The sequence below is a fragment of the Hyperoodon ampullatus genome (assembly GCF_949752795.1).
Source record: "Hyperoodon ampullatus genome assembly, chromosome: 4".
Taxonomy (NCBI): domain Eukaryota; kingdom Metazoa; phylum Chordata; class Mammalia; order Artiodactyla; family Ziphiidae; genus Hyperoodon; species Hyperoodon ampullatus.
This window is the reverse complement of record NC_136917.1, coordinates 46,499,059-46,509,882: the sequence shown is the minus strand read 5'-3', so window position 1 is coordinate 46,509,882 and position 10,824 is coordinate 46,499,059. Positions and strand designations below refer to the sequence as shown.

The window sequence follows — 10,824 nt, the reverse complement described above, 5'->3', positions numbered from 1 at the left end:
GCCTCGCCGGATCCGCTTTCTGCTGGATCCTTGATAATGGCTCCCGCCAGGCCCATGGACATCCCTGCCCCTGATCCTTCAGCGCTTTTCACGGCTGCACTTGATCTATGGGGGCACCTGCAATGGCCTCGCCGGATCCGCTTTCTCCTGGATCCTTGATGTTGGCTCCAGCCAAGCCCATGGCCATTCCTGCCGCTGATCCTTCGTCGCTTTTCACGGCTGTAGTAGATCCATGTTGGGTACCTGCAATGGCCTCGCCGGATCTGCTTTCTCCTGGATCCTTGATAATGGCTCCCGCCAGGCCCATGGACATCCCTGCCGATGATCCTTCGGCGCTTTTCACGGCTGCAGTTGATCCATGGGGGGCACGTGCAATGGCCTCGCCGGATCCGCATTCTCCTGTATCTTTGATGGTGACTCCCGCCAGGCCCATGGATATCCCTGCCTCTGATCCTTCGGCGCTTTTCACGGCTGCAGTTGATCCATGGGGGGCACCTGCAATGGCCTCGCCGGATCCGCTTTCTCCTGAATCTTTGATGGTGGCTCCCGCCAGGCCCATGGTCATCCCTTTCGCTGACCTTTCGGCGCTTTTCTCGGCTGCAGTTGATGCATGTGGGGCACCTGCAATGGCCTCGCCGGATCCGCCTTTTCCTGGATCCTTGACGGTGGCTCCCACCAGGACCATGGGCATCCCTGCCGCTGATACTTCGGCGCTTTTCACGGCTGCACTTGATCTATGGGGGCACCTGCAATGGCCTCGCCGGATCCGCTTTCTCCTGGATCCTTGATGTTGGCTCCAGCCAGGCCCATGGCCATTCCTGCCGCTGATCCTTCGTCGCTTTTCACGGCTGTAGTAGATCCATGTTGGGTACCTGCAATGGCCTCGCCGGATCTGCTTTCTCCTGGATCCATGATAATGGCTCCCGCCAGGCCCATGGACATCCCTGCCGCTGATGCTTCGGAGCTTTTCACGGCTGCAGTTGATCCATGGGGGGCACCTGCAATGGCCTCAGCATATCCGCTTTCTCCTGGATCCTTGATGGTGGCTCCCGCCAGGCCCGTGGTCATCCCTGCCGCTGATCCTTCGGCGCTTTTCACGGCTGCAGTTGATCCATGGGGGGCACCTGCAATGGCCTCGCCGGATCCGCTTTCTCCTGGATCCTTGATGGTGGCTCCCGCCAGGCCCATGGTCATCCCTGCTGCTGATCTTTCGGCGCTTTTTGTGGCTCCAGTCACGTCACGAAGCTTGTGAAGCCCAGCCTCATCCTGATCCCTTTCTCTGTGGAGCTCTGTGGTCTCAGCCAAGGGGAGGAGAATCAGGTAAGATAGAGATGACAGAAAGTGAGATCAGAACTGTCCGCTCCTCTCTCATCCTGGAGCTGAGCAACTCAAGGGCTTATACTTAGAATAACCTTTGAAATCACCCAGTCTAAGCTCCCATTGGATGCAAGATCCCATCTACTGCACCCCTGTCAAACGGCCACTCCATTTTACTTGAACAGTCCCAGGGTCAGGGAAAGCACTGATACAATTCTCCATGATATACACTTTAATTTTATACCCTTGTGCTTCTCTCTCTGCAGGATAGATTCCTAGAAGTGGGGTTCCTGGGTCAAGGGATGCACACCTTCTACATTTGGGTGACTCCACGGGTTGGGCTGATTTGAATCAGCATGTCGGCGTCACGGGGAGACACAATGAAGGAAGGACTTCCTAACTGTGAATCATGTTCCCCAACTGCTGAGACTACCTGGGCTGGGGTAAGTGTTCAAGAAGAGACCAGACAATCAGGATGCTGTAGAAGGGATTACAGCCCTGGTGATGAGACCAGTGCAGCTGATATGATACCTAAGGTCTCTCTGAAATTCAGCCCTGTGGGACAAGGTGGAGAAGCACTCGGAACCTCTCCAGTGTGGTGAATCCCATAGTGATAGCTCGTTTGTCCCTGACCCTTTTCAACAATAGAAGATATTTCCCAGGTGAGTCTCAGAGAGCACCAAAGGCTATGAAGGACCAGCTTTGCCCTGCTCTCCCAAAGCACCCTGCCCCGTGTTCTTGAGTCTCTGTGGGTGCTTCCCACTAGGATTTTGGCATCCTCTGTAGTCGCTGCATCTCCAGTTTGGAGCATCGGGGTACTGCCGTAACTGTCTACCGGTGGTCTCAGGATATAGACAAGCTTTTCCCAATGGGAAAAGAGGTCTTTTTGTGCATGGGATGAGGGGCACAGCTGCAGATAGAAAGTACGGCCAGTAGCAAGATTCAGGCACAGCTGCTGTTTCTCACGGTTGTGGATGGAGATCTTGACAAACTTCAAGGGAAGCAGCCTGGTGAGCTCTAGGATCTTCACGGGCTTGCAACCTCTCCCCTTGGTGATCCCGGCGCATCTGACATGCTCTTCACAGACTTTCGTTGTTCGGGCCAGGAGCATGACGTCAGGTAGTGGGAAGAGGGGGCTGGTGGATGCGACACCCACAGTCACCCTTCGGACGCGGTTGTCTAGGTCAATGAGTTCTCCTTTCTTGCTGACCTGGATAAAGTCGCTCTCAAACATGGGAGCGTACTTGAAAAGGTCATACTCTCCTCCCTCGTACAGTTGTCGTTGCAGGACCCCCATGGAGGTCCTCAACACCCCCACTGAACAGTAGCTATTGGCCATGTAATGAGGTAAAGTCTCACTGCTCATGGCTCTCTTCGTTCAAGACAGAGCCACCAGCCACAAATTGAGTCTCGGAGAGAGAGAGGGAACGAAAGCAACTCGTCACCTCCCTGCAGGACTCTGCCAGAGTCTCTTGGCCCGACCATATTTATACCGCAAGTCCTTTGTGACCCGTCACCATCACATCACACACCCCTTTGTTGAGCCTCCAAGTCCCCACCCCCTTGGGGCAGGCTCACCAGCCTCCCCCTAAACCAACCACCATGTCCATAGGGAACAGGCTGACCCTGCCAGGGTATAGGTGTGGGTAGGCTGGATAGTCTTTCTAATCAAAAGGTTGAGAAAACCCTCCTGCTTTTGTAAATATCTGGGTGGTTTCCAGTCTTGTTGTTGTTACAAATCTCCCTGCAGGGATCATCTTCGTGCTTCTGCTGAATGATGTCCTGGGGATAAAATCCTGGAAGTGGACTGTGTACTTGCTAAGGGCAGGCATCCTATGGAAATTGCTGTTCTCTGTGCCCCCAGCGTATATAACACAGTGCTGGCAGGAACTTAGAAAGAGTGCTACCTGTCAGAGTCCCATTGGTACTGTCATTTCCAGGATATGGAGAATTTTCTCACCCGTTTTGTCTTTTCAAGGAGGCTAACTTTTTTTTTTTTTTTTTTTTAATTTTTTTAAATTTATGGCTGTGTTGGGTCTTCGTTTCTGTGCGAGGGCTTTCTCTAGTTGTGGCGAGTGGGGGCCACTCCTCATCGCGGTGCGCGGGCCTCTCACTATCGCGGCCTCTCTTGTTGCGGAGCACAGGCTCCAGACGCCCAGGCTCAGTAATTGTGGCTCACGGGGCCAGCTGCTCCGTGGCATGTGGGATCTTCCCAGACCAGGGCTCGAACCCTTGTGTCCTACATTGGCAGGCGGACTCTCAACCACTGCGCCACCAGGGAAGCCCGAGGCTAACTTTTATTTAGATTTATATTTATATTTATATTTTTTACAGTTTTAGAAAGTTTTTATTGTGAAATATAACACACATTCATGAAAGTGCAGAAACCATAAATATAGCTTAATGAGTAACAAGAAAGTGAACACCCTTGTAGCTGCCACCCAGAGCAAGAAATAGAACCCTGCCAGCCCCTCTTCTGCATGCTCCCTCCCCACAAAGGTAACCCAAACTTGGTTTGTATTTTTTTTCTTTTCCTTCTTCTTTTTTATTGATGTATAGTTGATTTACAATGTTGTGTTAATTTGTGTTGTGTTAATTTCTTCTGTTAATTTCTGATTCAGTTTTTTGTATACATACATTCTTTTTCATATTCTTTTCCATTATGGTTTATCACAGGATACTGAATATAGTTCTCTGTGCTCTACAGTAGGACCCTGCTGTTTATCCATCCTGTAGTTTGTATCTGCTAATCCCAAACTCCCAATCCTTCCCTCCTTGACCCCTGCTTTTTTTTTTTTTGCGGTACGCGGGCCTCTCACTGTTGTGGCCTCTCTCGTTGCGGAGCACAGGCTCCGGAGCCATAGCTCACGGGCCCAGCCGCTCCGCGTCATGTGGGGTCCTCCCGGACCGGGGCATGAACCCGTGTCCCCTGCATCGGCAGGCGGACTCCCAACCACTGCGCCACCAGGGAAGCCCGAAGCTGAGCTCTTGAACTGGAGTGACCCTTCCGAGAGGGTCTGTGTTGGGCTACGATGGCCTGAGCTTCACACTCCACATCAATCATTTCTTGCCGTGCACCTCGGGTGAGGAACCCAGGCAATTTCCAAACTCACTGCCAGCTGAAGGCTTTCTGTGGGATGCACCCCCAGCAGCTGGGGCCACAAGTCCTTCGTTGAAGAAATGCACCCCACGTGGATATTTCAAATGGAACGGTGTCTTTCAAAACATACCCTCCAATCTCCTCATTATATAGATCCTGTGGCCAAAACTAGGGAGTAACATAAAGTCCCATATTAACAACCCCCCCAGCCAAATACTTCTTTTCACAGAAACCACAGTGCCCTCCACAAAGTGCACATTTGATCAGGCCACTCCCCTATTTAAAACATATCATGGCTTTGCATCACTCCAAGGTCCGAAATGAAAATCCTTTAAATGGACCTCAAGGCCTTGCATGGCGTGGCCCCTGCTGTGTCCCCCAGCATCACATCACGCTTGCTCTGCCAGCCACGACACTGCCTTCAATATGCCTCCCACCATAGCACATCTTCAACAATCCTGTGAATGACCTTATTTTGCTGTAGGGAAAAAAACCCTTTCTAGTATGTATGTGTGTTGCCAGACTTGAAGTTTGGGACATTGCTTAGTTTGTAATCAACCATCCATTGCCTAATTGCACTTTCAGCTGCAGAATTGCTACCATGGTGATGAATATTGCTGTCCAAAATATTGGCCTCTATCTGATAGGGTGTACTGACTTGATACTGAAATTGATGTCTCCCTCCAGAGGAAGATGCCTGTTGCTTTGAAATACGTAGGTATCTGTGCATGTGTCTCTTGATGAACTGTCAAGATAGAAAAGGAAATCCAGAGAAAGTGCCAGGCAGGGCAGTTGCGGTGGGCAAGTCCCCACCTCCACTTTACTACTGCACTGGAGGTGTAAATTGTGTCAACTGTGGGTCTGCTCAGCTAACGCCCTGCATAGTGGACTAACTAGGTTCACGTTATAGAAGTCCTTTGGGGTGAGGGAGTGAGAATGCCTAATACAGGCTAAGAAAGACAAAAGCTAAAGCCAAGGGTACAGAATCCTAAGATGAAGCTGTTTTAAGTAGGCTGATTCAGCCTCTGGCATAGTGAAAACCTGGGGCTCTGAGTCAAAGGCTTTGGAACGAGTTCCCCTTTATCTCCCTCCTCTACCCCAGAACTCCTCACATTTCCGGAAGGCTTCCCCCAAATCCCTCTCAGGTCTTAGAGAGCATGGCTCTTTCTCTCCTCTTACCAAGACCCACTGCTTCAAGAGTTAACTCCAAGGACACATTGCTCCCCACAATCTATTGGTCTTTGTTTATTGGAAATCACAAGATGGGATTTTCCAGCCACCCACCAGAGCAACTGAGAAGGGCTTCCTCTCATCCTCCCAAGCTACCACTCCTCCCAGATTCCGTATCTTATTTCTCACCTCCTCCACCTCTACCACTTAATTTGCTCTGCAGAGAAAGTCCCTAAGTTTTACTGGAAACCCAACTTCCATCCTAGTAGACCCTGTTGTCACAGAAGGGAATGAGCAGAGAATTGCAAGGCTAGCAGATGACTCCCCGGTTCATACAAACACACATGGGGCTTCCCTGGTGGCACAGTGGTTGGGAGTCCACCTGCCGATGCAGGGGACACGGGTTCGTGTCCTTGTCCGGGAAAATCCTACATGCCGTGGAGCCGCTGGGCCCGTGAGCCATGGCCGCTGAGCCTGTGCGTCCGGAGCCTGTGCTCCGCAATGGGAGAGGCCACAGCAGCGAGACGCCCGCATACCACAAAATAAAAACCCCAAAAACAAAAAACACACATGGTTCTCAGAGGCATTCTTCTCAAATCCAACGGTTGTTAACTGTTATCAACAGTTACTCTAATCCAACTGTTATCAACTGTTGTTAACAATTTAATGATTTTCATGGACTCATGAAATTTATTTACAACTTTTTTTTAAATTGGAAAGACTTTTTTATGATGGACATTTAAAAATGCATAATCTCATTATGAAATGAGATTTCATAATCTCATTTATGATTTTTTTATTTTTAGAATCGCTTTCCACATGCATACATAATTTGCATAGTTCATCAGTACAGAGCATTTTGGATTATTCTGTTATTCCTTAACAATATATCTAAACCTTTCTTGTGTTCCTGGATAGTGAGTATTTATGCCCCTTAGTTTCTTTATCTTATAGTTCTTGAAAGATATCTTTCAGACTTTGTCATCCATCTCTTGTGCATATATTGAAAGGAAAACAACAGTGAAACAAATTGGTTGAGATATTTCTAAGGCAGTGACTGCCACTTGGCTGACAGCAGTATGAAAATCATCCCGATGTCAGAGATGTTAAAATAAAATGGAAATGATAATACATTCCCATGGACATACCGCTTTGCATAATAGCTTTTCCTCCCAGACCATCCCTCCCTTCTTTTTACCCTACAGAAATCGACTATTGTGAATTTTGTGTTTATCATGTCCTTGTTTTTTTCTCCCCTTTTAGCAAATGTGTGCTAAACATGGAAGCCAACCAAGCCGATGTCAGCCAACCGGGGCTTTGTCTGCCTCTCAGTGGTCATGTGTGAGCCTTGTTTCTGAGCCAGGAATGACTCTGAAGCTCCTAAAGAAGGAGAGGATCTTACTGGATGTCTTACTTAGAGTCCCTGAACTGGTGGTGGACTGGCTGTTCCTCGGTTTGCGAGCTGTCCTCCCGTCCTTTGTCAACTTTGGAGTTTCCATGGCCAGATGAGGACCAGTAGGAGGATGATTTCTGGGTCTTGTCCCCTCCTGTCCTGTGGTGACCTGCACGTGTCCTGCAGTGTTGGGAACTTTTCCTCGATGAAGACATGTCCTTCTTTTCTTTTTTTCCGTCCAGGCTTCATCCCTGAGGTGGGAGCCCTTCTGGCTTCCATCCCGTTCAGACATGTAGCCTTCGGTCTGCAAGGTGGAGACCACGGGGTCTGCGACCTTCCCTTCAGCTCTTCCAGCAGCAGGCTTGCCGGTTGTGACTGCAACTGGCAACACCATGCTCATGCTGCTCTCTGGACCATCTGCCCCCGTCGAGGATATGCTGGCATCATCCGCCAAGACCAGGTTCGTGTCCTGCAAGGATAAGCTGGCAGCACCTGCAGTGTCCTCGCCGGATCCGCTTTCTCCTGGATCCTTGATGGTGGCTCCCGCCAAGCCCATGGTCATCCCTGCGGCTGATCCTTTGGCGCTTTTCACGACTGCAGTTGAACCATGGGGGGCACCTGCAATGGCCTCGCCAGATCCCCTTTCTCCTGGATCCTGGATGGTGGCTCCCACCAGGCCCATGGTCATTCCTGCCGCTGATCCTTCGGCGCTTTTCATGGCTGCATTTGATCCATGGGGGGCACCCGCAGTGGCCTCGCCGGATCTACTTTCTCCTGGATCCTTGATAATGGCTCCCGCCCGGCCCATGGACATCCCTGCCGCTGATCCTTCGGCGCTTTTCACGGCTGCACTTGATCTATGGGGGCACCTGCAATGGCCTCGCCGGATCCGCTTTCTCCTGGATCCTTGATGTTGGCTCCAGCCAAGCCCATGGCCATTCCTGCCGCTGATCCTTCGTCGCTTTTCACGGCTGTAGTAGATCCATGTTGGGTACCTGCAAAGGCCTCGCCGGATCTGCTTTCTCCTGGATCCTTGATAATGGCTCCCGCCAGGCCCATGGACATCCCTGCCGCTGATCCTTCGGCGCTTTTCACGGCTGCAGTTGATCCATGGGGGGCACCTGCAATGGCCTCGCCGGATCCGCTTTCTCCTGAATCTTTGATGGTGGCTCCCGCCAGGCCCGTGGTCATCCCTTTCGCTGATCTTTCGGTGCTTTTCACGGCTGCAGTTGATCCATGTGGGGCACCTGCAGTGGCCTCGCCGGATCCGCCTTTTCCTGGATCCTTGACGGTGGCTCCTGCCAGGACCATGGGCATCCCTTCGACTGATACTTCGGCGCTTTTCACGGCCGCACTTGATCTATGGGGGCACCTGCAATGGCCTCGCCGGATCCGCTTTCTCCTGGATCCTTGATGTTGGCCCCAGCCAGGCCCATGGCCATTCCTGCCACTGATCCTTCGTCGCTTTTCACGGCTGTAGTAGATCCATGTTGGGTACCTGCAATGGCCTCGCCGGATCTGCTTTCTCCTGGATCCTTGATAATGGCCCCCGCCAGGCCCATGGACATCCCTGCCGCTGATCCTTCGGCGCTTTTCACGGCTGCAGTTGATCCATGGGGGGCACCTGCAATGGCCTCACCAGATCCGCTTTCTCCTGGATCCTTGATGGTGGCTGACGCCAGGCCTGTGGTCATCCCTTCCACTGATCCTTCGGCGCTTTTCACGGCTGCAGTTGATCCATGGGGGGCACCTGCAATGGCCTCGCCGGATCCGCTTTCTCCTGGATCCTTGATGGTGGCTCCCGCTAGGCCCATGGTCATCCCTCCTGCTGATATTTTGGCGCTTTTTGTGGCTCCAGTCACGTCACGAAGCTTGTGAAGCCCAGCCTAATCCTGATCCCTTTCTCTGTGGAGCTCTGTGGTCTGAGCCAAGGGGAGGAGAATCAGGTAAGATAGAGATGACAAGTGAGATCTGAACTGTCTGCTCCTCTCTCATCCTGGAGCTGAGCAACTCAAGGGCTTATACTTAGAATAACCTTTGAAATCACCCAGTCTAAGCTCCCATTGGATGCAAGACCCCATCTACTGCACCCCTGTCAAACGGCCACTCCATTTTACTTGAACAGTCCCAGGGTCAGGGAAAGCACTGATACAATTCTCCATGATATACACTTTAATTTTATACCCTTGTGGTTCTCTCTCTGCAGGACAGATTCCTAGAAGTGGGGTTCCTGGGTCAAGGGATGCACACCTTCTACATTTGGGTGACTCCACGGGTTGGGCTGATTTGAATCAGCATGTCGGCGACACGGGGAGACACAATGAAGGAAGGACTTCCTAACTGTGAATGATGTTCCCCAACTGATGAGAGTACCTGGGCTGGGGTAAGTGTTCAAGAAGAGACCAGACAATCAGGATGCTGTAGAAGGGATTACAGCCCTGGTGATGAGAACAGTCCAGCTGATATGATACCTAAGGGCTCTCTGAAATTCAGCCCTGTGGGACAAGGTGGAGAAGCACTCGGAACCTCTCCAGTGTGGTGAATCCCATAGTGATAGCTCGTTTGTCCCTGACCCTTTTCAACAATAGAAGGTATTTCCCAGGTGAGTCTCAGAGAGCACCAAAGGCTATGAAGGACCAGCTTTGCCCTGCTCTCCCAAAGCACCCTGCCCCGTGTTCTTGAGTCTCTGTGGGTGCTTCCCACTAGGATTTTGGCATCCTCTGTAGTGGCTGCATCTCCAGTTTGGAGCATCAGTGTACTGCTGTAACTGTCTACCGGTGGTCTCAGGATATAGACAAGCTTTTCCCAATGGGAAAAGAGGTCTTTTTGTGCATCGGAAGAGGGGCACAGCTGCAGATAGAAAGTACGGCCAGTAGCAAGATTCAGGCACAGCTGCTGTTTCTCACGGTTGTGGATGGAGATCTTGACAAATTTCAAGGGAAGCAGCCTGGTGAGCTCTAGGATCTTCACGGGCTTGCAACCTCTCCCCTTGGTGATCCCGGCGCATCTGACATGCTCTTCACAGACTTTCATTGTTCGGGCCAGCAGCATGACGTCAGGTAGTGGGAAGAGGGGGCTGGTGGATGCGACACCCACAGTCACCCTTCGGACGCGGTTGTCTAGGTCAATCAGTTCTCCTTTCTTGCTGACCTGGATAAAGTCGCTCTCAAACATGGGAGCGTACTTGAAAAGGTCATACTCTCCTCCCTCGTACAGTTGTCGTTGCAGGACCCCCATGGAGGTCCTCAACACCCCCACTGAACAGTAGCTATTGGCCATGTAATGAGGTAAAGTCTCACTGCTCATGGCTCTCTTCGTTCAAGACAGAGCCACCAGCCACAAATTGAGTCTCGGAGAGAGAGAGGGAACGAAAGCAACTCGTCACCTCCCTGCAGGACTCTGCCAGAGTCCCTTGGCCCGACCATATTTATACCGCAAGTCCTTTGTGACCCGTCACCATCACATCACACACCCCTTTGTTGAGCCTCCAAGTCCCCACCCCCTTGGGGCAGGCTCACCAGCCTCCCCCTAAACCAACCACCATGTCCATAGGGAACAGGCTGACCCTGCCAGGGTATAGGTGTGGGTAGGCTGGATAGTCTTTCTAATCAAAAGGTTGAGAAAACCCTCCTGCTTTTGTAAATATCTGGGTGGTTTCCAGTCTTGTTGTTGTTACAAATCTCCCTGCAGGGATCATCTTCGTGCTTCTGCTGAATGATGTCCTGGGGATAAAATCCTGGAAGTGGACTGTGTACTTGCTAAGGGCAGGCATCCTATGGGAATTGCTGTTCTCTGTGCCCCCAGCGTATATAACACAGTGCTGGCAGGAGCTTAGAAAGAGCGC

The 10,824-nt window shown here is 51.4% G+C and overlaps 1 protein-coding gene across 1 annotated transcript; it reads right to left on the bottom strand.

Moving 5' to 3' along the window:
• Positions 1-7,820: 7,820 nt before the first annotated feature.
• Positions 7,821-10,286, bottom strand: LOC307051192 (Golgi-associated RAB2B interactor protein 3-like; the record flags this gene model as incomplete). Its single annotated transcript, XM_079701532.1, has 4 exons — positions 7,821-7,837; positions 8,102-8,278; positions 8,479-8,580; positions 9,740-10,286. 4 exons carry the CDS (start codon positions 10,284-10,286, stop codon positions 7,821-7,823), a joined length of 843 nt encoding a protein of 280 aa, XP_079557658.1.
• Between the last annotated feature and the right edge of the window lie 538 nt (positions 10,287-10,824).